Source organism: Ochotona curzoniae, unplaced genomic scaffold (assembly GCF_017591425.1).
Source record: "Ochotona curzoniae isolate NIBS_2020 unplaced genomic scaffold, NIBS_Ocur_1.0 scaffold_4683, whole genome shotgun sequence".
In the NCBI taxonomy this organism is placed as follows: Eukaryota; Metazoa; Chordata; class Mammalia; order Lagomorpha; family Ochotonidae; genus Ochotona; species Ochotona curzoniae.
The window spans coordinates 33,305,955-33,332,400 of NW_024467121.1; the positions used below are offsets into that span (position 1 = coordinate 33,305,955).

Consider the following 26,446-nt stretch of genomic DNA (forward strand, 5'->3'; position numbering starts at 1 on the left):
GGACCAGTTGTTGTCTGTAGTCGGGCTCTGGAAGTGGCGGAAAGCTGCCAGCTGCCTCGGAGATGAGGAGGATGGTGTCTTGGGCATCCGGGAAGCACCCTGGGCTTCTCCAGTCCTCGGTGCGGGGCCAGGACGGGGTGGAGTCTCAGTTCGGCTACCGCATCCGACCCAAGGACCTGAGGAAGATCCACAGAGCCGCCAGCCAAGGGGACGTGGCTGCAGTTCAGTACCTCCTCCTGCTGCGGAAAAGCAGAGTGAACGACCGAGACAGGAAGAACAGGTAGCAGGGCGTGCAAGGCGCTCCCCTCAGGGCTGGACCTGGCTCCAGCAGGTGCCCAGGACCAGGGACAGGGACCCCTGAGTGCCCTGCACTCGCGAACACAGGCGTCCCTGCATTCCTCCTTAGAGAGTGCTCAGTGAGCCATTTCAAGGGATTTAACCGGCACAGCTACTTCTCCGAAGCAGTTTATCTTTACTACCCGTGTGTTCAAAACCGTATCATGGCAGATGGTATGGGAGAGGGCGTAGTGAAAGCATTTCAGTAATTTATCGCTTCTGGCTGAAATTCTTGTGGTAAAATCAACTATCCCTTGCACCTCTGTGTATTGTTGTTTTTGACTGAAAGATCCCAGATCGAACTATTTTCTTTTTAAACCAAATCGTGTGTGTGTATTTTTAAAAAGATTTGTATATTTTTTGAAAGGCAGAGTCAGAGAAAAGGAGACACATACACACACACACACACACACACACACACACACCCTCCATCCACTGGTCCGTGCCCCAGTGAGCTCAACAAGGCCAGAAACAGGCCAGGCTTGTGGATGTGGGGAGAAAGGTACCCTCCTTCACTGTTGGTGGAGTGAAGGCTAGTACAGCCACTAGGCAAGTCTTAGAGAACTGCAAATAAAGCTGTCATACGACCCAACTATCCTGCTCCTAGGAATGTAGCTAAAGGAAATGAAAGCTGCATATGAGAAAGGAATCTGTAATCCTATATTCACAGCAGAACCATCTACAATAGCAAAGACACGTAACCCAGACGCCCATCCAAAGAGAAGTAAATAAAGAAACCGTGGTACATCTACTCCACGGAATACTGCTCAACCATTAAAAAGAATGAAATTCCATCATTTGCAAGCAAATGTCTAGAGACCGTTACACTCAGTGAAATAACTCAATCCCAAAAGAACTTATATGTTCTCTCTGATATAAGGTAACCTTCATGTAAATTATATCAATAGCACTTTCAATACTGTTTTTGCTGCAACTCATTAGTTTTGATTTTTTAAAGTTCCATTTCTTCAAAATAGTTTATTTTCTCTTATTGAATCCTTCACTAGCTCAAATGATCATTTTCTCCAAGAAGACTTTTTGTTTTCTTTTGCATTTCTTCATCGACACATTGATTATTTGGTAGCATGTTATTTAACTCCATGGTGTTGTACATTTTTTAAACTTTATTCCAGTTCTTGATTTCTTTTTATGGCTTTTTATTTAAGAAGATGTAGAGTAGCTGTGTAATGGAGACTGTCATATCCACACGTGAAGATACAATGCAGTATGCATCTCTACTTCAGAATCAAAGATGGACTTCCAATGAAGCTGTTGGATATATCTTGACAATAGGTTGCTGGACTGTCTGCCATTGTCTGTACCTGCAATGTCAGGATACACTTAAGCAGCAGAATGGTGGACTTAAACGGCTAATGAAGGACTATACTACTGTAATGATATGGGGGAAATGTGTTGCGGGAGGGGATTTGAGGAGGGGGTAAGGGAAATTCCATAGTTTATAGAATTGTATCATAAAATTAAAAATAAAATAGAAAGAAGAGGAGGAGGATGAAAAGAAGAAGGGAAGGAAGGAAGGCAGACTATTAGCAGAGAGCTGCATCAGAGGTGGAGCAGCCAGGACTTGAACTGGCACTCATATAAGACACTGGCACTTCAGGCAGAGAATTTGCTATAAAATGATGCTGGCCCCAAATTGTGAAGTTTTAACAGTTGACATTTTACATGACCCAAATAAAAATATCAAAGTTTTAATTTTTTAGATGCAGCACATAACTTAAAAGAAAAGATTTCTGTTTTTTTAAATGGAAAATCGGATATACAGAGATAAGGAGAGACAGAGAGAAAGATCTTCCATCCGATTGTTCACTCCCCAGGTGGCTGCAATGGCCAGAGCTGAGCCAGTCCAAGCCAGGAGCTTCTTCTGGGTCTCCAATGCAGGTGTAGGGTGTCAAGGCCATGGGCCATCCTCTGTTGCTTTCCCAGGCCTCAAGTAAGGAGCTGGAAGGAAAATGGAGCAGCCAGGGTACAAACTGGTGCCATATGGGATCCTGGCAGGTGTTAGGTGAGGATTTAGCCACTAGAATATCACGTTGGGCCCAACTTTGTTTTACTGCTGTGGTAAGATCAGACCATAATGTATTAAATTCTTAGCCTCAAAGATATAAAAATGTGCTGCTATTTTCAGGAAAAAGTTAACAAGAAACATAGAAAGTAATTACAGCACTTATATCTCAGATGAAAATTTTATAGAATATTCTTTGAAATGAACAAGAATAAAACTGAAGTCTTTGAAATTGAACAGAGTACTTTTGATGAATCTTGAAGTAACACATAGGAATAGAAAATTATTTAGGCTACTTGGTAAGGGAAGAATTTAAAAGAACAATGAAATAATGTTTTCTATTCACAAAGTCTGTGAAGATGAACTGCAGTGATGTTTATATCTCTGCTTAAAGTTTAGATTATGACTTTTCAGTTAAAAACATTTAGTGGTGAAGTACTATGCCATGTTTAAAAATTGTGTATACCATCTATATTTCAATTATGCTATACTTCCATATACTTAAGAAACACAGTTTTTTTCCCAACACTGTTCACAACAGTATTATCAGAGAGTGAACTTGTGGCACAGTAAGTTACCACTTAGGACATACTCCATTGTATTTTCCTGGGATGGAGTCCTGCCTTCTTATAAGATCCAGTTTCCTGCAATTTCATACTGTGTGAGGCAAACGATAGTGATTCAAGTTCTTGCATCCCTGCCACACACATAGAAGACCCAGGCTTCAGCCTGGCTCAGCCTTGGTTTTATTAATTTTTTATGTTGTGAATCAGTAGGTGGTAAACCTCTCCAAATCTCCTTTCAAAAAAAAAAAAAGAAATAATGCACATTTTTTAAAGTGAAGAAAGGAAATCAGAAAACATTCTCAACATGGAAACATGGAGATGAAAAGTACAAATCAGCGAAAACAAACTGGTAGAACTCAAGGAGGCCTGCCTTGTGTGGTGCAATGGATTAAGCCAAAGCTTGTGCACCTGCATCCCATGTATCAAATGACTGGTTGATGCCTTAGCTGCTCTAAACTTCTAATACAGCTTCTGGTAATGAGCTTGGGAGTCAACGTGGGTCTCATGGGGAGTGAACCAGCAAGAGAAAAAGCTTTCTGTACCTCTCTGACTTTCAAAAGAAAAAATAGCAGTAAGAAGATTCCATATTATGATTTTATAGGTAAATGACACTGTACCCATACTTGTGATAATACACAGCCTTGAAGGTGGTGCAGATACAGATTATGTGCACATGCAAAAATATAAACAGGTGTATCAAGTGAGAAAAATGTCAGTTTCACAATGTATACACAGAGAGTATGGTCTTCTAGCTAAGAAAAATGTTATATTGGATAAATTGTGTTCCTGGTGGGTTCTATGTAATTATATGTGATTTTGATAAAGAAAATAAGCAAAAGTTCTAGTAAAAACATATATATTTTAAATTTTTCCTATTTTTAGCAGGTTCAATGAAGTTTATAGATATGGTTCTGAGAATATAATGATATTCCATTTCTCTCTCTCATATTCCCTCCCTCTCCTTTTGTCCTTTCTATTCTAAAGAGTATTACTAATGAAATAATCTCAGGGCAGAACAGAATATGAATCTTGCACAAATAAAAATTTCCTACTTTCTGTTAGTTTTGGCATGCATGTATGTGTGTGTGTGAGGGTAGTATTACTTTCCAAATTTTGTTCTCTTTGAAAGTGAAATTTTTTTTAAAAAAAGATTTATTTATTTTTATTGGAAAGGCAGATCAGATTTACAGAGGAAAGGAGGTACAGAGAGAAAGATCTTCCATCTGCTCTTTCATTTCCCCAGTTGGCCACAATGGCTGGAGCTGAGCCAGTCTAAAACCAGGAGCATCTTCCAGGTCTCCCATGTGGGTGCACGGTCCGAAGGGCCATCATCTCCTGCTTTCCCAGAACACAAGCAAGGAGCTGGAAGGGAAGTGGAGCAGCTGGGATGTGGACCAGCCCCCATATGGGATACTGACGCTTGTAAAGTGAGGATTAACCATTAAGCCATTGTAAAGATCTTTTAATCTGCATTTGCTTTATCATATGTATCTCTCATTATACATTCTGTCACCTATAGATTTTTAACCTATGTGATGATTATAGATTAACTATTTTATTTTAGATGTAAACCTATGAAAATAAAAATTAGCAGGTATAGATGACTGTTATTGCAAACTATCATTCCACAGTATTTTATTTAAAGATAGTGAACTCTGAGGCCTGGTGCAGTAGCCTAGTATCAAAAGTCCCTGCCTAGCATGTGCTGGGATCTCATACGGGCGCTGGTTAGTATCCTGGCTGCTGAATTGTGCTGAATGCAAAGGCCATGCTCTTTCCCTTTAAAAGTTTGTTCTTTCAGTAACTTAGTATGTAGAACTTCACAGATAACGCAGTTGCTTCAGAAGAAAAACAACTGTTTGAGAAGCAGGAGAATAACATGTTATCTAAAGTTGATGAATACAGGAATGGCTGTTTTGGGGTTGTCCACTATCATTTCCTAACAAGCCCTCTCCCTTCCACAGGACTGCTCTGCACCTGGCTTGTGCCGAAGGCCAGCCAGAAGTGGTGACACTGCTTCTGGAGAGAAAATGCATGATCAATGCCGTTGACAATGACAACATGACACCTCTCATGAAGGTACGCAAGCCTTCAGTTTAATGTGAGATGGATATTGTGCAAATACTTAGAATAAAAACGAATTGAATCTCATTCGTGCACAACAGATTGGTGAAACTTGTGCAATGTTGTTGTTCTTAGCTTTTACACACTCTTTCTTGGCACATTCCTGACAGGCTGTCCAGTGCCATGAAGCGAAATGTGCCAGTCTTCTGCTCTCTCACGGGGCTGACCCAAATGTGATGGATGAGAATGGCAACACAGCCCTCCACTATGCAGCCTACTGTGATAACGTCAGAATAGCGAACCAATTGCTCATGCACAGTGCAAACATGGAAGGGAGGAACAAGGTAGGGCCAGCCAACTCCACTGTTTCCGTATTTGAAATACATTCATTTTTATGTAGTTGTATATAAAGTTAGTTTTCCTTTTGATTCATCATTTCTTGAATGGAAATATTTTGAAAAGACATATTTTTAAAGGAATGTTGGAGAATACAACCATCTTCCAGGTACTAATAGCTAATATTTATGAATACAGGAAAAATTTTAAATATAAAACTTTGTAACTTCTTTGTTAAAGATTTTTTAACTTATTTTTTTTTAATAGTGGAAAATAACAGGGCAGCAGAATTTGTCTTGGGTACGGTCTTTGCTTTCAGTAACAACCCAGAGGGCTTGGCACAATGGTTTAAGGTCTAAATCCTCACCTTGCAAGTGCTGGAATAACATATGGGTGTTGATTTGTGTCCCTGCTGCTCCACTTCCTATACAGCTGCCTGCCTGTGGCCTGAGAAAAACAGTGAAGGATGATCCAAGGCTTTTGGACCCTGTCTCCACATGGGAGAGTCAGAAGAATCTCCTGGCTTCAGATTGGTTCAGCTCTGGCCATTGCAGCCATTTGGGGAGTGAACCAACAGATGGAAGATCTTTCTCTCTGTCTCTCCTTCCCTCTGTAAATCTGCCTTTCCAATAAAGAAAATCTTAAAAAAAAAGAAGTATGTTACAGTAAATGTTACAACATGTTACAGAACTCATGAATGAAAAGTTTCTGAATGATTATGTTGGTAGAAAAAAAAAGAATTATTCAATGGCAAGTCTTAAGGAGGGGCAAACGAGAACAGGAACGAACAGGCAGGAACTGGCCAATGCGGATATGAAGTCATCCAGAGAAATCCTAAGAGGACACTTTTTGCTTTTTTTATTGCTTTTTTTTCTGATGACATGTGAAGAAAAAGCTTTTTTCTATTCTAGGTTGAATGATTTTGAGTTTTGCAAAGAGGGTGGTAAATCTTGCATTTTGATCAATTTTAGGAGAAGGGTATGTGGAAACCAGACTGGGAGTGAAAAGGTGGTGATTAATGGGCACACAACCGGGAGATCCAAATAGTTACCAGGCATTATTCTAGCCTGATAGACACAGCTGTGTAGATGGGGGTCTGTTCCACAGTCTAGAACATCTCATTGGGAAGGGGGATGAAAAAGAACTCAGAAATAATAAAGCCAGTTGGATTTTGAGTTTGCTAGTCTCTGATTTGCCTCTGCATGGGAAAATTTAATGCAGTTTCAGAAATATCTCTCTTACTTTTTCCTTTTTCTTGTGTAAGTTTCAAATGATGATTGAGCTTGGTTGGTGTCAGAAGAGATTACATTGATGACTGCTTCCTAGTGGAGCAGTATGGCCTAAGCATATGTGTAGTTTTCCTCATCAGTTGTGTTAGCATGTATAAATGTAGGATTTGCAGGCAGAAATCATTCAAATTTCTGATGTCCCTTGAGCCATCGAGCTGTTTGGTCTGCTGTGTAGAGGTTTCTCCCGTTTTTACAGGTCATGTCCTCTCCTGTCTGCTGTCTTCCACACTCTGCTATTTTACTTCCACAGGTCACTGCTTTGTTTCCACGCCTATTTGAATTTACAGCTCCGCTTTTTTTTTGGGGGGGGGAGGCACATTTATAAGCATTAGGAGTGTGATTATTCATAATCTATATAAAAGAAAACTTTAGAAAACCAAAAATCTTACTTCTTTATGTTTTTAACTATTAATTTTATTTTTAAGGAACAAAGACAGGGAGGAAGCAGAAAAAAGTGTAAAATGAGAAACATCTTTATATTGCTTTACTATCATCCCCAAGAGACTAATACAAATCATAATCGAAGATAAGGGTAAAAATACCTGGATCTTTACTACTGTGTCACAGGGTTTGGAGCATCAGAGATAAAACCAGGTTGAGATGAGGAATAATCAGGAGGTCTTCATACGCTATGGTAAAGGCTCCGATCAGGGAGTCCTGGATGCCTCAAGTGTCCCATGTAAGTGAGGTAGCTGTGGTCTGCGTGACGAGGCAGACGACAGGATCTTTTCCTGAAGGAGTAGCACATATGAAACCATGGCAGGAAATGACAACACGTTTATTTCCTTTGTGGATGATATATGCTTGAGCTTATAAGGTCTTCACTTTTGTTGAGAAACATGTAATTTGGTGAATCTTAAATTGTTTTTACAGGATGGCTTCACACCACTTTTACTTGCAATATATGAAGATGGTGAGGACATGGCAGAATTTTTAATAAAGAAAGGAGCCAATATTCATGCTGTTGATAACATTAGACGGTATAAGTCATTTCCTTTTTTTTTTTTTTGTTAAGTCTAGTGTAGCCCAAGAGTAACAAAAACCACTTGTCAGAAAAATAAGTAACCAGAAGATTAACTTATAATTACTGGTGTGTAGTATAAATTGCAAATCATTGGTTAAGAAAAAACAATTATTTAGACTAAGCAACAAGAAGACCAATATGTTGTAGGATTCAATTCTTATGTTGTATTGGCTTATATTTTAGTGTAGCTTTTTAAGAACATAGAATCATATTTCAGAAGGTTCTCTTTAGTTTCTTAGTTTTATAGTGCATATACTTTTTATTTAGTTTATGTATTATTAAGCTTCTTAATCCTTTTACAAGTTTTAATCTCTTTTCACATATTTTTGAGAATGTTAAAAATCAGCCAGTCCATTTGATGACTATCTCTAGTTATTTTTTTTAATAATACTGATAGGTTATCCCTAGTTGTAAATTGCTATTATCAGATACTGTCATTGCATCAATTTTTAAAATTTTTACAGCATATTTTGACAGTTTTATTTATTTTTAAATGCATTCATTTAAAAGAGAGAGAGGAGCAATGCATTGACTCAGTTTGTTAATCTTCCACATATAAGTGCTGGGATCTCATATGCTACATGTCTGATCCAGCTCCCTGTATTAGGCCTGAGAGAGCAGTGAAGGACAACCCAAAATCTTAGGACACTGCGCCTGCATGGGAGACCCAGAAGAGAGTCTTCGCTCCTATCTTTGGATTGACACAGCTCTAGCCATTGTTGCCATTTGGAAAGTGAACCAATGTGCGGAAAATCTTTTTCTCTGTTTTTCCTCTCTGTAATTCTGCCTTCCCAATGAAAAAATATTTTAAAGAGAGACAAGAGAGAGAGGGAGAGACCTACACATTTATTCACTCTCCAGATTCTAGAACAAATCTGACTAAGCTGAAGCTGGGCGTGTGGAACACCATCCAGTTCTTTCATATGGGTGGCAGGAGTCCAGTTGCTTGAGCCATCCCTTCTGTGTTAGTTAGCCTGAAGAAGCAAAAAGCTGGGGTCAGAGCTGGGGCTGGAAATGCACATATTTCAATATAGAATGTGGGTATCTTAACTGGTGTCTTAATGGCTGGGTTAAATAATTGGGTTAAATAATTGTAGAAATAATTTTTCTACATTTAATTGATATACAGCAGAGGAAGGAAGAACAATTTCAGCTAGATAAACTTTTCTTTTAATGAAGACCAGTCATAGATAAGTGATAAAGAGAAAAGGCACACTATGCCTAGTACTAGGTATGGGACTTTGTTTCATCATTCTTTTTTTTAAATTTTCATTTTATAACACAGTTCCATAGGCTCTGGGATTCCCCCAACCCCTCCCCAAACCCTCCCCCCATATTGATTTCCTCCAAATTATAGCAGTACAGCTCATAACCAGTCATAATTCCATCATTGTGGGCATGGACCATGCAGAGTCCAGCATCTCATTGTCCAGATAAATCCAACAGTTTCATTGGGAGATCATCCTTGATCTGAAAGTAGAGCTGGCAGAATATCATCCCCTCCAATGAAAAGCCACAGCACAAATTCAACAACAGGAAGAAACACGGAAATTTACAACATCATGAAGTTAATTGACATGGTACTGAGTGACCAATGCGTTAGAGAATGCAGGTTCTTAATCACATCCTGTAACTACTTCATTAACATCTCAATTTTAGTTTATACATAACCGACTGCTATAAACCTTAAAATGGTCATAGGGTACTATTCAGTTGTCTCATGTATTTTTTTCTTCATATTTATATTTAGCAGCTTATAGTACTCAAGCATGATTTTTACTGAACTTATAACTCTAACAAGCCATATGTTAATGATTGAAGAGCAGAACAGTTTTAGCAGGGGTGTGTGCAGGGAAATTTTCAATACCTTAGTGTGTCCTACCTAGTAAGATATATGGGGGGACTTTGATGGCGTTATTTATTACCAAGTGTTACCTGACATGAACATTCATGAGTGATTAGAGATGAATAGAAATACATGTAGGAGGCATTGACTTTAGTACCCGGAGGTTTTTTGTTTTTGTTTTTGTTTTTAGCATGGTTAAATAAAACTACCACTAGTATTATCTCCATTATATTTAATGTTATCATCTTCAGCCTCCAGTTAGCTTTTATTTATCCTGACTTGAGACGATTTTGAGTTACAACAAATTAGCGAATATTTGCTATTTAAAATGTAACCCACTTCAGGTCTGGTGCTGTAAGTCTAGTGGCTAAAATTCTTGCCTTCCACTTGCTAGGATCCCATGCTGGCATCAGTTTGTGTCCCAGCAGCTCCACTTCCCTTCTAGATCCCTACTTGTGGCCTGGGAAAGCAGTCGAGGATGACCCAAAGCCTTAGGACCCTTCGCCCTCATGGGAGACCCAGAAGAAACTCTGGGCTCCTGGCCTTGGATCAGCTCAGCTCTGGCCATTGTGGCCACCTGGGGAATGAATCAGTAGAAGGAAGATCTTCCTCTCTGTCTCTCCTCCTCTTTGTATATCTGACTTTACAATAAAAATAAATAAATCTTAAAAAAAAAATAACCCACTTCAGAAAAGTAACCTTGGCAGAGTTCTTGTTCATTAATGGATGTTAAATGGGCCACTTCTGTGGAATTACCCCTATGGGGGAAAAAGACATGTTTTTGGTCCTTTTCGTCTAGCCTTGTAAATTATAAACATGAACATTTGGGCTCCCACGTGGACTATTAGTACATGTATGTGGTCAATTCTAGAGAGACCGGTAAGATATGAAATTGGTAATGTATGTCACATTAGCTCTTTAAGTCACTTCATTAAAGTTTTTAAGCATGAAGTTATGTCTGTGCTCCTAGGACGGCTCTCATGCTGGCTGCACAGTATAGATCAACCAAGATAGTGAGGCTTCTTCTACAAAAAGGCATTGATGCCTCTTGCCAAAGCATGAATGGATGGCCCGCAGAGAAGTTTGCTCTTGTGACATTTAATATGTAAGTGTTCACGCTAAAATGCTAGTCAATTTTAAGTTGAAGGCCAAAGTAATCATAGCTACTACATGTTATGTGTCAGGTAAAACATTGTACTTTTTGAAATGACAGGGATTTGGTTCACTTAGAAACCAAATAGCGGGTTCTAGATTCTTCAGCTCAGGAATGCGTGGGCCTTTATCGATTCTTATATTGTACGCTTCATCCCATGGATAACACCAGTGCATGGGATCTAAATATTGGCACATCTTTGATGCTTCGAGTTACTTACATGGGTATTGAGATGTTCAGGAGAATGGCGGTTATGGCCCCTGTCAGCAAGGTGCTCTGACTCATCCAGCTCTCCCAGTCTCAGTGTGGATCCTCACATCTACTTCAATGTTAACAGTGTTTATTAATTCACCTTAACAATGAAGCTATTGTCCTCCAAGCAGAAGTACTCTGCTCTTGCAGCTGAGTCTCTTGGTTTTCCTGCACACCAAAAATACTGACCGTTTCTCTCGCCTTGAAAATCTCACTTTAGCCCCAGAACATAAGAGGGCATTGTAGGAAACAGTAATTTCCTTTCTTGTTTGCTACCAGGTTTGTACCCCGAGGTCATTTCATATCTCCTGAGTGTACCATCTTTGGTTTGTTGGTTTTTCCTAGAGTGGCAGTCAACTTGTGTAAGTGCCAGATATAATCTATTTTCACAAAACCCTTCTATACTGAGTATTCGATTTGCACCTCAAATTCTCTTAAATGTTTGAATTGTGCCACTCATCAGAATACTCTGAATGTGAGATATGTTATTTTTTAGATGGAAAAGAGGTGAGCCCCATCCAGAACTCATCATGTCCTCAGTCTGTTGGAGCTGAACATGAAAATTAAGTAGGATTCTAACGGTGTACTGATTGAGCGTTTTTGAGTAAGAGGAGAAGGAATAGCAATAGTCCAGTTCATGCTTTGATGTCTCTATCTCAACTAATGGGATATTTTGAAATAAATTTAGCCAAAAATTACTAAATAACTGAAATATCTTGAACAATAAAGCTTCTGAGACAAACTGATAACCAGCGCTAGCTTTGTGGCACAGCAAGTTCAGCTGCTATTTGCAACACTGATATCCCTTATGAGCTCCTGTGTGAGTTCAGCTGCTTCAATACCAACCTACCTCTCTTGAAACATACTTGTTATTTTAAAAATACTGTTTAAAAAATAAGTATCTTAAAAATATTTTTAAAAATACAGAGAGAGGACAAGATCGGTAGATCTACCATTTCCTGGTTCACTCCCCAAATGGCCACAATGGCCAGAGTTGGACCAATCTGAAACAAGGATCAGGGAGCTTCTTCTGAGTTTCCCATGTGAGTGGATGGGATCCAAGGACATGAGCCATCCCTCACTGCTTTCCCAGGCCATCGGCAGGGGTCTGGATTGGAAGTAGAGCAGTTGGCATTTGAATCAGAGCCCATATGAAATGCCGGCACTGCAGATGGAGGATTAACTTGACCACCACTGTGCCAATCCCCCAAATACTTTTTCAAAAGATTTTGAGGCTAAGAGAAATAAATTATCTAAGAACAAATTCTTAGCTCATGGTGTTCTTTATTACGTCAAGTTAGCACTCATCAGTTTACTAAGACAGTACCCTCAATTCATAAGAGCATCTGGTTACTTTTTCTTAATTTCAAGAGGCATATTGGGATTATATGAAGTTCTGATGTTGTATATTATCTGAAGTTCTCTTAAGAATTTAATACATTTGGTAAATTGTTTTCATATCACTGATTATGTAAAACTTCGGTACCTCTATTTGAATGTAGAACTAACCGCCAGCTCATTCTGGATTATGAAGAAGAACAGAGATCCAAAATGCTTGCAAAGAATACACCAGGTAAGTATTTTAGTGAATTACTACTAGTGTTCCTACCACAGATTAAAAAGGAGACAGGCAGATTTGGGGACGGAGAGAGGGGGAGAAGGAGAAAGAGAGAGAGAGAGATTTCATCTACTGGTTCACTCCCCAAATGGCTGTAAAGTCAAGAGCTAAGCTGATCCAAAGCTGGGAGCCAGCAGCTCTTCCCAGCCTCCCACGAGTGCAGGGGCCTAAGGACCTGGGACATTCTCTCTGCTTTTTCAGGCCATCATCAAGGTGCTGGATTGGAAGTGGAGCAGCTGGGATTTTTGGAATTGATGTCCATATAGGATGGTGTCATATGTGGGTGGAGAATTAACCTGATATTCCACTGCACTGCCCCCTCCCATAAAAATCCTTTTAGAGAGTAGTAATACAATATACTAAACCAAATTAATTCTACAAGACAGTGTAGAGTTCATTTCTTGGGCACTGCCAAACTGCTACCTGATACCCTCCTCTCTAGTCCCAATTTTTTAGGCAAACAGCTCCCCTATTTAACACTTCCCTACCTCTCTGGCTGTTCCTACCCACTGCCCTTTTTAACCTGGCTAATTACTCTCTTAAAAGCTCAATCCTGGGCCCAGCAGCATGGCCTAGCGGCTAAAGTCCTCGCCTTGAACGCGCCAGGATCCCATGTGGGCGCTGGTTCTGATCCTGGCAGCCCTGCTTCCCATCCAGCTCCCTGCTTGTGGCCTAGTGGGGCAGTCGAGGACGGCTCAGGGCCTTGGGGCCCTGCACCCGTGTGGGATACCTGGAAGAAGTTCCTGGATCCTGGCTTCGGATCAGCATAGCATCGACCGTTGCGGCTCACTTGGGGAGCGAGTCATCGGACAGAAGATCTTTCTCTCTGTCTCTCCTTCTCTCTGTATATCTGACTTTCCAATAAATAAATAAATCTTAAGAAAAAAAAAAAAAGTCATGCCAGGCATTATCTGTAGAAAAACCAATTTTAATTGCACTCTCTACAGCCTAGTGCCTATAACTTCGCAGGAACTCTAAATAATCATTGAGTAAAGAGGGGCTTGTTGATATGAATAATTTACAAGATGGTTCCATATAGTATAGGAACTAAGAGAATAGAATATAAAGAAATAGTTATGGTTCCAATGGCATAGGTACAGTAGAAAAATCTGTACTCAGGTAGCCACCCAAAAGGGAGAAATCTATTTCTTTGGGGGGGAAGACAGCAATAATCAAATAGTCCTTTACACCACAAGGTGAGTCTTACAAGATGAAAAGAAATTTGTCATCATAGTAGGTTAAAGCATTTCAAATGAAACAACTGCTTATGTGATGGCAAAGATATACAAAGACTAATTGTGAAAGTCACTAGTAATGAAGAAAATGGGTGATGCTGTTGTAAGATACAGAGCAGTGCACAGCATGACATCCATTTCCCTTATATCTCTACATTTTATTTTGTCTGCTTTTTAAATTTGTGTCAAATAGATGAATTTGTGAATGGATGGTTGAGATGTTTGTATGTATTGAAGTTGGCAATGTTTAGTGTCTATTAATGGTTTGATGTTTTAGAAAAATATTATTTCTCAAAGCAGTAAGTATAGTTAAAGGTTAAGATCAATTTAAATTTTCAATCGATAATGTTATTTTTCTATTATTGTAAATATATGGCTTTAACTCTTCTAAGTAGATTGTTCAACTGAATATAAAGATGTGTGAAGGCAAGTATGCTTTATAGTGCAAATGACAAAATACAGGAACCAAAATTTTACTACCTGAATGAAACAAATTCATACTTTATAGGGTTCAGAAAGCCTTCTCTACTTGAGACCTACCTTGCCCCAAAATGAAGCACATGATTTAATAAACTGACATAGTGTTTATGATGTTACAGACACACGTAATAACAAAATAAAACCAAAACAAGATGTGCTCAAGGAGCCAGCACATGATGGCTATAATATCAATAACTCTAAAAGCATGGAACCTGAACTTGGAGATGTGAGTTCTCTAAAACTTAATGACTTATTCACAAAAGTTGGGAAAGAAAAAGAAAAGCTTAATGGAAGTGAAGATGACCAGCCTCTGGTATGTAAAACTTTAATTTCTGCCCTGATACTGTTCTGTTTGCCTTAAAACATGACACAGAATAAGAAAAAGACATCTCTGGGACAACCTTTAGAATAACTAAATAATAACTTAGTACTAAATTAAAAATTTTCCAAAGCTCAAAAGATCTTTATAAAGTTTTCATCTTCCAAATCAAGACCAAAATTTTCCTAAATTTTCTACATCTACCATTTTTTATAATTTGCTAACATAATAAAATGTAACATTCAAAAATGGATCGTAAGTTTAAGCAATTAAAATTATGTATATAATGTAATGGTAATAGCATGATGTAATTTAAATAATTTAATATTTAATATTGCTGGTCATTAATATCTAGAGAGGTGATGGAATGTAACCAGATGGGGAGACAATTAGATCACCCAAGCCACCCAACTGTCTGTTGAGAGAATCAACCCTTCTAAAACAGAAAAGTTTTGTTACAGAACAGATAACTTTCAAAAATATATGATTGGAAGGAGAAAATGGCAAATATTATGGGAGGTTATATACACTATTAGTAGTTGATGTTCATATATTTTAGAACTAACATTTGAACTGAAGAAGATAGTTTCTATAGATACATAAAAGTATCACAGTGTGTCATCTGAGTTATAATTGAGTAATTTTATTTTCTTTGATTAGGATTAATTGGTTTTGGCTCCTAATAATTGATGGTTTGCCTTTTTTTAAAGTGTTTTTATAAAAATTATTGAGACTCAATGAAGATGTTCATAATTTAAAGAATAGTAAAATTTTGTAAACTATTTTCAAGTGCAGCAGTTTTTCTCATCTTCAGTGTATCTCCTATTTTTGGTAAATTTCACAAATAATTGAGTCCATCTAAGTCCATTAAGTTGAGATTCCATCTAGGATATTGTCTTCCCATTCCAAAGTGCCTGGGTTCAAGTCTCAGCAATCCCGTCAGTCCCAAGAGTTTGAGGGGCATCATCCCACAACACTTCAGAAAGGCGATTCTTTGGTGACCACATCTTCAGTTTTAAGATAAACTAGATTAGAGGCCCACAGGGTACTTTGGAGATACATTCAGACAAAGGCTTTTGGAGTAGGTGAAAATGGCTTTACTCAGAAAAAGCATATGATTCCCAAAAGAAAATTTTATTCACTACACTAAAGTGAACTCTAAAGTGAACCACTAAATAGGCAAATCTCCTTAGAACTCTGAATTTTGGAAAATGAAGTCAAGAAGAAGGATAAGTTCTTGGAGATAAAAATTTCAATGATATGTACCTATGTTTGTAAAAGATTTATTTATTTTTCTTGGAAAGGCAGATTTACAAGGAGCAGAGACAAAGATCTTCCTTCCACTGGTTCACTCTCCAAGTAACTGCAATGGCTGGAGCTGAACCAGTCTGAAGCCAGGAGCCTGGAACTTCTTCTGAGTCTTCCGTGTAGACACAGGGTCCCAAGGCCTTGGGCTGTCTTCTTCTTCTTTTCCAGGCCACAAGCAGAAAGCTGGATGGGAAGTGGAGCATCTGGGATACAAACTGACACCCATATGGGATTCCAGCACTTGAAAGGGGAGGATATGCCAACTGAGCCATTGCACAGGGCCCTACATTTGTCTTAGGAATGTAAAATACATTACTGGCCTATACATATTGTTAAATATTGAATGGTATGGTAATATTGATTTGTGAAACAATGCAGGATATAATCCTTAGATATCAACTGAAGTGTCTGCAAGATGACTCCTTTGAAACATAATATTAAATTTTTTAATTATAAAAGACAAATGTTTATACATTTCTACACAATGAGGCATTTTTGAGTGTAACCATAGTGCAAAAAGGACGTGTTAAACCAAATATTTTAACATACATGTTTACTTTTTATACATTTTTGAGAAGGAGCTATAAATATATCAAGGAGACATAAAGAGAGTAAATGAAATACAATGAATGACAGTAAACAACAGAAAAATAAATTCCTTTTCTGTTGCTTTATTCCCAAAGCCTGCCACTGCTGGGAGTCAGAAAGTCAGTTTCTGTTGAATAGCAGTGGTGAAAGTGGGCATCCATCTAGGTCAGATCTTAATGGAAAAGCTTCTGGTGTTTTCCCTTTTTGTATGGTGTGGCATTTTTTTTTTTTGTATATTGCTTTGACTGTGTTGTAAAATATTTCTTCTATGCCTATCTTGCTTAGGAGTTTTTAAAGTGCAGTGGTGTTGGATTTTTGCTAAATGCCTTCTATACCTCTATTAAGATGGTCATATGGTTTTTTATTCTGCATTCTGTTCAAGTGTTGTATCACATTCATTGATTTGTGAATGTTAAACCATCTTTGCATGTCAGAGATAAATCCCACCCAGTGCAGGTGAATGATCTATTTGATGTGTTATTGTTGGATTCTGTTGACTTGCATTTCATTAATGATTTTTGCATCTGTGTTCATCAGGAATATCGGTCTGTAGTTCTATTTCTCTGTTTCATCTGTATTTGGCTTTTGTGTCAAGCCAAAACTTTTTGATAGAACTGAAAATAATCCATGTAAAAAGGCTGGTCTTTTCAGGAAATACTGTTGTGACAATTGGATATTAGCTGACAGCTGTAAGAAGCAGGACGCTCCCCATTCTGCAACCTGTCATCGTCTAAAAAAATCAGCTCTAAATGGATCAAGGAACTAAATCTGTGCCAGAAGTGATCAAATTAAAAATTTGAATACTAAATGACTATATTTAAATACTATATCCTACTCCTGGGGATATATCCAAATGAAGTGGAATCTGTATATGAAAAAGTGCCCTGCAACCCTATACTTCCAGCAGCCAATTCACAATAGTATACATCAGTTTGAATTAAGTAATTAGTTTTGAAAAATATATATCGGGCCCAGTGCAGAAGCTTAGTGGCTAAAGTCCTCACCTTGAACATACCAGGATCCCATATGGGCATTGGTTTGTGTCCCAGCAGCCCCGCTTTCCATCCCGCTCCCTGCTTGTGGCCTGGGAAAACAGTTGAGGACAGCCCAAGGCCTTGGGACCCTACACCCACATGGGAGACGCTAAGGAGGCCTCTGGCTGCTGGCTTTGGGTCGACACAGGTCTGGCCATTGCGGCCAGTTGAGGAGTGAATAAATGGACAGAGGATCATCCTCTCTGTCTCTCCTCCTCTCTGCATGTCTGACTTTTCAATAAAAATAAATAAATCTTAATATATATATGTATATATATGGTATTTGCATTTTTATAGATTGTAGTATTCATGAACTCATTAAATTATAATTTTAAGATGACATTCTAGCTTAAAACTAACTTTCTTTAAAATTTTTCTTAAAGTCCAAGGAAGAAAAGGCACACCTAGAAAAGGTTACTGCGTTGCAATCTAACCTGAATGAACAGTGCAAGAAAAATGCTGAATTAGAGGAAGAGCTAATTGAGTAAGACTGTACTATCTCAGCTCATTTGAATCATACTTTAAGTAGTTTATAATCTGACTTTATGAAAGCTCAATTGCAAGTTCACTATATTTCCTGCATTTCCATAATTAAATTGTTTTTAAATTTTACCTTAAAAAATCTCACAACACAATCTGAAACCTTCTTGCATCTCCAGGTGTTAGACTTTTGTCAACAACTTCAAAAACAATAATGTGTTTTTCATCTATCTTAAATTAGTATTTCTGAGGGATTTTTTTTTTTTTGGCTGTCTTTTTAACCTCTTTTTGAAAGTGTGCTTTTCTTCAGCATTCAAATATCTGAAGTTTGTCGGTGTCATTTTTTATCAACATCAAAAATGATCCTTTTAAAAATATTTATTTGTTGAGAGAGCCACAGAGAAAGAGAAAGAAAGACAGAGAGGTGTTCATCTACTGGTTCACTCCCCTGCTGGCTACAAGTGCCAGGGCTGTACTAGGCTAATGCCCTGTGATTTGTATGGGCGCAACCCTCAGGCCATCTTCTGCTGTTTTCCCAGGCGATTAGCAAGGGGCTGGGTCAGAAGTGGACTAGCCTGCATGTGAGTCAACACCCACCCGCTGGATGTTGGTGTCACAGGTTTTGGCTTTATTCTCTGCTCCACAACACTGGCCTCCAAAAATAATCTTGGATCCGGCTTCTACTTTCTTTTTTGTTTGCTTTAGCTATGAATATAGTATGGCAATTTCTCATTTTCCTTGGGTTTCTCTCATGTATGCATGGTACCCATTAACTTCTGCTTTAAGTATATATATATATATATATATATGTATATATACAATATATACACATACATATATAACATATACACACTAAATATATATTAATATATGTGTATGTTTATGGACCCAAATATGTATATATATATATACATGGAAATATGTACATATGTATATATAATTTTATGGCATAAACCTTGCATATTATGTAGAGAAATGATAATAGCAATGATGTTTCTACTATTGGCTAAAATAACAGAATGTTTCCCAGGGTCTTTGAAGTTAGCAGTATGCTTGCTTTTATCTTTAATATGTGGGTACTTCTTTGGTGTGCTAAGTCTAATAGTTCTCTCATTTACCTGTTTTTACATGGTTCTGCATCCTTTTCATTTGGTTAACATTGTGCTAACCAAAGCTCTCTAAGTGTGGTAAAGTGGTATTTACGTGTCATCTCTGTAAACTTTCTTTCTTCTTAAACTTCATTATCGTCCCCACTCAGTGCAGACATAAGAGATGTTCTTTGCTATCCCTTATTCTATTCTGAATGGCACTGTTGATATTTTTACTCTGTGCTGACTTTTTTTGTTGCAGATTATGGTTAATAGATGCCAAGATGTATTTTTACTTCTTTTTAATAACATTCATATGCAAGTATGCTTTTTTCCTCACCATCGATAGTGATCTCTTGGTTGCAACTAATATTAAATAACAGGCCAGTGATGGATGTTAGCATACTAAAAAGGATATTAGTAATTTATAATAACTATGCATGGTTACCATACATTAGTAACCATGCAATGTACGGTAATTATGTAATATGTAATTGTACTATACAATACATATGTAACATGTATTGTATGGTAATCTTGCAATGTGCATCATAAAATTTACTCTTTATTTTGAAGACGCTAATTTATTGTAATGCTTCAATGTTAAATTGAACCTAATGAGAGTGGAACATAGTTTGCAGACTTCTTTCTTTTACATGATAGATTTCAATTTCATAATATGAATAATCTTAAAATACTATTATTCTGAAATTTTTTACTTTCTATGTTCATTCCTATAGATATAAGACACTTTTAAGAGCTATAAGAAACAAGTTAAAGCAATATGAAAATGGAGTTCTCACTTTCCATGCAGATTTAAAAACCAGTGAATTGGAAATTCACCATCCTATGGCAAAATATCAGGTAATTCTTCATCCATTGAGGGACCAGAAATCTTTGAATTCTTTGAACAGTACAGTAATTTGGCAAACTTGAATCAAACTAAAAAGATAGCTTTTAAAAAATACATTGTTCTTCTCTCTATGTAAAAAATACACACTGTTGGTTCTCTTAAGTCTCAAATTCTGGACCGTGAGTCTAAGGCCAAGGCATCATTACATGATCCTAAATCCCTATGGCCATCGACTGCGGGAGGTCTGGGGCAGTGGAATCATCTGAAGCTTTGTTCCCTGACTCATCTACATATGATCACTGGCTTCATCTGTAATGGGAGCAGGCAGCCACTCTTGAACACCTCCACTCTCTTTGTGGCCTGAGCTTCCAAGAGCAAGCCATCTGGGATGGAGAGCCCTTTCTACCTAGTGTTAGAATTCACACGACAACACTTCTGCGACACTGCATTCGTTCCAAGTCACTGACAGTGGATGGCTCGTACTCTACCTTTTCTAATAGGATGAGTATTTAAGTATCAAACCAACATGTTTTGAAACATCACTGTTTATCCTCGGTCCATAATTTTAAAAAATTCATCCTACTTGAAAAATACACTCACCCTACTTGTACTCTATAAATTTCAGTTGTTTTGATATCAGACTCAGGCTTGAAGCCACCACCCTTTACTATACCCTGTGGGCACTTCGTTTTTTACTTTTGTCAAACAAGAATGTTATACTACCATCATTTTTAATGACACTCATTGTTTTGTGATATATAGCCTTTACAATTTTGAGGAATGTTCCTTCTATACATAATTTGTAAATTTTTTTTTTAAATCACGAAGAGATGTTGAATCTTGCCAAATATTTTCTTTGCGTCTTTTAAGACCGTATGGTTTTTGTTTTTCATTCTAATAATGTGATTCATGATATTTATTGATTTCTGTATGTTTAACCGCCATTGAATTTCTGGGATAAATCTCACCTTTTGATGCAATTTTGGATTTGACTTGCTAGGATCTTGTTGGGAATCTTTAGGGATAATGGTCAGTAGTTTCATGTCTTAGTTGTTTTTGATATCAAAGTAATGCTGGCCTGATGACAAAAGTTTGGCAAAGTTCCAGCGTATTCAATATTTTGGGATAATTTGAAAAGTATTGGGGTTATATCCTCCTTGAATGTTTTGTAGAATTCAGCAATTAGGTCCTGGACTTCCTTGATGGAGTAACTTCTTGGTTACTGCTTCAACCTCATTGCTTGTTATGAGTCTGTGGGTGTTGTCTATATCTTCCTGATGTAATGTTTCTAGGTTATATAAATCCAGGAATTTGCCTATTTCCCTGAGGTTTCCCAGTTTATTAGGATACAGTTCTTCTCAGTAGTTTCTCATGCTTTAATATATTCCACTGTGCTTAACTATCTAAAATAAGTTAAAATTTTAAAGATCTCTATCTTGCTTTTAAATTTCTAGTTCTAGAAAATTAGGAATTCACAGAAACCAAATGTGAAAGCTAGCTTTTACCCATATTTGTCCCTTATTCCATTAAATTTTCTGAGTCTATATGAAAAAAAAGTACTGAATCGTAATATGGTTACCATGGTGATTTGACTTAATCTTTGCCAGTAAGATTCCCACAAGACATTACGACAATATTGTTTTTTTCACTTATGTGCTTAAAATTCCATGCTGAAAAACTGGGAAACATAAAGTTGGTTTTACAGAAAACTTACATTAGAATTTAAAACCTCACTGAATTCTTTAAAAAGGCAAGGCCTGCTAACAAATACAAATAATTCGTTTGGTATAAAATATGATATGACTTATTTTATACTAGTATGATAAAGCATTACGCTTCTACAATCATGTTTATTGCAGAGTAATCCTAACTGTAGTTGTTCTCAGATTAATCTAAATAGCATTATCCACTCATATCTTCTTTTAGGTAAACTTTTTAAAAAAGTGAATCTTTATTTATGCATTTATTGCTCAATTGAAGTTTGGTTTGGTTTCCAATGTCTTACATAGAGGTCACATTTTCTAAATGATATAACATACTCATGGGATTGTATGTTGCTTAACATAAACTTTAATACATTATATTCAACTTTTTACAGATGCGGGAGGAACAAACTGATTTACTTCAAGAAGCAGATGAGGTATGCCCCCAAATTTTTCATTTAATTTGCATGATCTTATTTCTTGAATGAGCTGAAAGTAGTATATGCCATCACTTTCCTTTGTTTTGATACTACACAGCTTTTTAAAGGGTTCTAGTGCAATGGCTCAATGGCTAAAATCTCACCTTGCAAGAGATGGGTTCCCAAATGAGCACCAGTTCATGCCCCACTTCCCATCCAGCTCTCTGTTTATGGTCTGGGAAAGCAACAGAGGATGGCTCATAGGCCTTGGGACCCTGCACCTGTGTGGAAGACCTGGCTTTGGATTAGCGTAGCTCTGGCTGATGTGACGTTTGAGGAGAGAACCAGCAGATGGAAGATCTTTCTGTCTCCTTCTCTCTGTAAATCTGATCTGCCTTTCCAATAAAAAAAAGTAAAGAAATCCTTTTTAAAATAGCTTTTATAATGCTCAGCAAGTCTAGGTGATTTAGTGGCATTACACGTTTATGAGTCCTGCCATCCCTGTGGAACCGTCAGTCTGTGTGATACAGCTGTTCTCACATAAGAATGGCATCATCAACTTCCCAGATGCATGGCAGTGTTAAGCTCAGAAATCTAAACTCAGTAATAGTTGCTCAAGAAGTTACAGTTCATAAATTAGTACCCAATAGATGATGTTTGGCCTGTCATTTACCTGGTCACAGGGTTAGCTTTTGCCTTCTGGATAAGTTCTCAAATCCTTAGCGTGGAGTAAAAGCACTGAAATAATTTATTTCTTGTGAAGACAAAGCAAACTGCTCATAATCCCATAAGGCTTTTTCCTGACCTCTACCTTACTGTGTATCTTTTAATTCTCCCTCTTATCTGGGACACAAATGTGAACTGCAGATCTCAGTGGTTCAGATATTAATGTACACTTCAACCCACCAGAAGATGTACAATATTGGCGTGAAATTAGGAGCCACATCCCCTTTGTATTTCAGTACAGCCCTGTTTAATTTATCTGCTTTTGTCTATGCATTGCATGATGATTGCCCAGTCAGCTTTTTTTTAAATTGGAGTTTGAGAAGACAGGTTTACATAATGGAGGAATGGACTATATCATCTTCATGTTATAATCCTATTATTAAGTGCATTGTACAAGGATGAGGAGATGAATGAGCAACTCTGAATATTAACCCATAAACATCATGAGTTCAAAGTACAACTATAAATACATATTTGAATACTGAATGTATGCCATCATTGTGTATATATATGTATTTTTTCTCAATAGTGATAAAGATTTAACTATGAAGTCGTTGAGATAAAATACTTCTTTTTTTCTGTCTAGCTATTACAGAACTTGGATCTTATGCAGGCTTCCTCTGATCTCATGAGGAGGCCGACAGAAACCAAGACAGAGTTTCGGGAACATCCTAAAATTGTGCATATATTTTAAACATATCCTCTGCATGACAGTAACACTATACTGACTGCATTATTTGCTCAGTATTTTAGTGGCTTTGTACTAAAATATATTGTGTGAAAATCCTTAGAGATATTTTGCATTACATAGGTGTCACAACAACAGGTATAGTATTTTTAAAATTTAATTTATTTGAGAGGCATAAAGGTACCATAGAGATACGTAGAGGTGGGGAGAGAGCCAGTGCAAGAGTGAGAGAAATTCTCCTTCCACCTGTACATTGGAAAAGTCTTGACTTCATCAAAGGGTAATCTTGTACAACCTTCAGGTATCCATTCAAATATCATTTTGTATAAAAGGACCTTCCTGAACTTCATTATAAACATGGACTTCCGTGTATTTTTCTCCATTAACTCTAATGCTTCATGTGATGTTTTTTTTAGTTTCTAGACTACTATTCAGTTTCACACCCTACAACGTACAAAAGCACCCAATCCATAGTGTGAAATGGAAAACAGTCAAAGGTAAACAAGATCTCATTTGAAAGCTAACCGCTGTCTGGATTTTAGTCCTTTGCTTTTAAATAACGTAATGTTTTAAAGAATAATAGTCTTGGCTCTTATACCTCTCAAATACTACACCTTAATGCATACCATTAAAGCTACACGCCAACTGGGTCACATTGGTGATGGTTCAAGTCCCTGCCAGCCTTACAGAAGATCCAGATGGAGTTTCTGTATTTTTGCTGAAACAGCCTTGTCTGACTTTGGGTACTGAGGAGTGAACCAGCCCTGTACCTGACATTGAGGGCATTTGGGGAGCAAGCCAGAGTTGTGAATGTTCTACAATAAAAAGCATTTAGAAGAAATATATGCTTTTCAGAAATGTGGAATTCAGTTGGATAAATCCTTCCTTCTTACATATTTCTATAGTTAGTACACAGATTTGTAGATGAAAAGGCAAAAAATCTGGAAGACCTTTTTATAAAAGATGTATTTATTTTAAAGGCAGAGTTCGAGGATGGGGTGGTAAAGAAAGAGAGAGAGAGAGAGAGAGAAAAGAGAGATTCCATCTGCTGTTCACTTCTTAAATGGACAGAAGGGCCGGAGTTGGGATTGGTCTGAATCCAGGGGCAGGAACTTGAGTACACTGAGGCCCTGTGGCATTACTTCCCCAGGTGCACTTTGCAGAAAGCTGGATTGGAAGTGGAGCAGCTGAGAACTGAATTGGTGCCAATACAGGAAGCTAGTGCCACAGGCACGATTTTTACCCTCCATGCCACAGTGCTGGCCCCAAGCCAAAGTCTTGACAGAAGCGGCTCATCATTTAAAACTTCTGTGTTTCAGAATGGTCTTTGCTACCAGGATGACTAAGTGATATGAGCAGAAAAAAAAAAAAAAAAAAGAGAGAGAGAGAGAGACTCAGATCTCTTCCTGATCCATTAAGACAAGCTTGTATTTTGCAGATGAAACCCCAGTGAAGTGAAAGTAACGTCTCTTTATTTTACAGCTATTTCCAATATCCAATTTTGTTAAAGTCATGTATCTGTTCACATACTGCGTATTCATTTGAAAGATGGCAAGTGGGAAGAGCTTCATTTTACTAATCATGATTGTAAATGTTGTCCCTGCACTAGTCTTTTTTTTTTTTTTAAAGCTGGAATCAGCTTTATAGATCATATAAATGGAAGAAAATGAGATTCTTTTACATTGAATTCCATGTCACTCCATAATTAAAATGCCAGCACTTAAAATTAAATCCATGGTTAAGCGTTAATGTGCTCAAAAACTTTATTTTTAAATGCTCAAATTCCAGATGCAGACAAAGATGTGTACACAGAAGATAATTTGTTATGTTGTTGAAATTAATAATAGAACACTACAAGAGTCCTCCTCCCCCTGCCCTCAAATATAAAGAAAATGAATGCACATACTGACACAAGTGCCCCATCATTGGCACTTTTGGGACTCCGTATCACAGGTGATGCTTTAAATTATGTAGTAGAATCTGGCCTGGCACAGTAGCCTAGTGGCTCAAGTTCTCACCTTGCATGCCTGGGATCCCATATGGGTGCCAGCAGCCTGGTTTTCTGCATCCAGCTCCCTGCTTGAGGCCTGGGAAGACAGTTTAGGATGGCCCAAAAGCCTTGGGACCCTGCACCCATGTGGGAGACCTGAAAGAGGCTCTGGACTCCTAGCTTCAGATCAGCTCAGTTCTGGCCTCTGCAGCCACATGGGGAGTAAGTCAGTGGATGGAAGATCTTCCTCTTTGTTTCTCCTCCTCTCTGTATATCTGAATTTCCAATCAAAATAAAGTAAATCTTTTAAAAAATAAATTATGTAGTAGAATCTTTATCAACTTAAGGTTCATTTCAGCATGCTTAGTTGTCGTAAACATGACCGCAGTGGTTCTCAGGAGATGTGTTCATCGTCAGAAAGGCTTACACATGCGCCGCACTGGAACTGATTGGGAGTGACAACAGGTAAACCTCTTTCTCTGGTTTCCAGTTGCTTTGATATCTTGTCTTACTAGATATTCTGAATCTAATGCTATCTCTGAGTAGCTTTAGCCATAGTAAAAATAGTTTAATAATGTGTTTTATCGTTGGAATTTATTAAATTAAAAAGGGATTTCCTCTCAGCTCTTGGGATTTATCTTCATATGGAAATCTTCTTTAACTTCCTTGTCAAATTGCAAATCAGTGAAGTTGTCATCTTTCGAAGGCCAAGGTCATGGAATTTCTTTGTCTCCAGATACTGTTAAAGTCAGGAAAAAACATAATGTGTATTTTTAACTCACTCGTTTTAAATATTCATTTTCTTACCATTGGTTATAAAGATTCTTAAGTTAGCAAATCCAACTGTTTCCACTTATTGTTTCTGCTTTTTTTTTTCCTTTTACAAAATGGTTATGTATTCATGGATTTTAGAATAGAAAACAGCAGTATTTGAGGATAACTCAGTTCACATGGCCAGGAGAACAATCTGAGGAAAGGAAGCAATTGGGAAAATAATGTTTAGTGGTCCCTCATTTCAAATTAGTTGC

The 26,446-nt window shown here is 37.6% G+C and overlaps 1 protein-coding gene across 1 annotated transcript; it reads left to right on the forward strand.

The window, feature by feature from the left end:
- Nucleotides 1–7,304: 7,304 nt before the first annotated feature.
- LOC121148014 (POTE ankyrin domain family member G-like) lies at nt 7,305–23,580 on the forward strand. The gene is made up of 7 exons (XM_040967980.1): nt 7,305–7,594; nt 10,455–10,589; nt 12,392–12,462; nt 14,342–14,535; nt 19,780–19,903; nt 21,991–22,032; nt 23,327–23,580. The coding sequence occupies exons 1-5, from the start codon at nt 7,536–7,538 to the stop codon at nt 19,783–19,785; spliced, it is 465 nt and encodes a 154-aa protein (XP_040823914.1). The 5' UTR covers nt 7,305–7,535; the 3' UTR covers nt 19,786–19,903; nt 21,991–22,032; nt 23,327–23,580.
- Nucleotides 23,581–26,446: the final 2,866 nt, after the last annotated feature.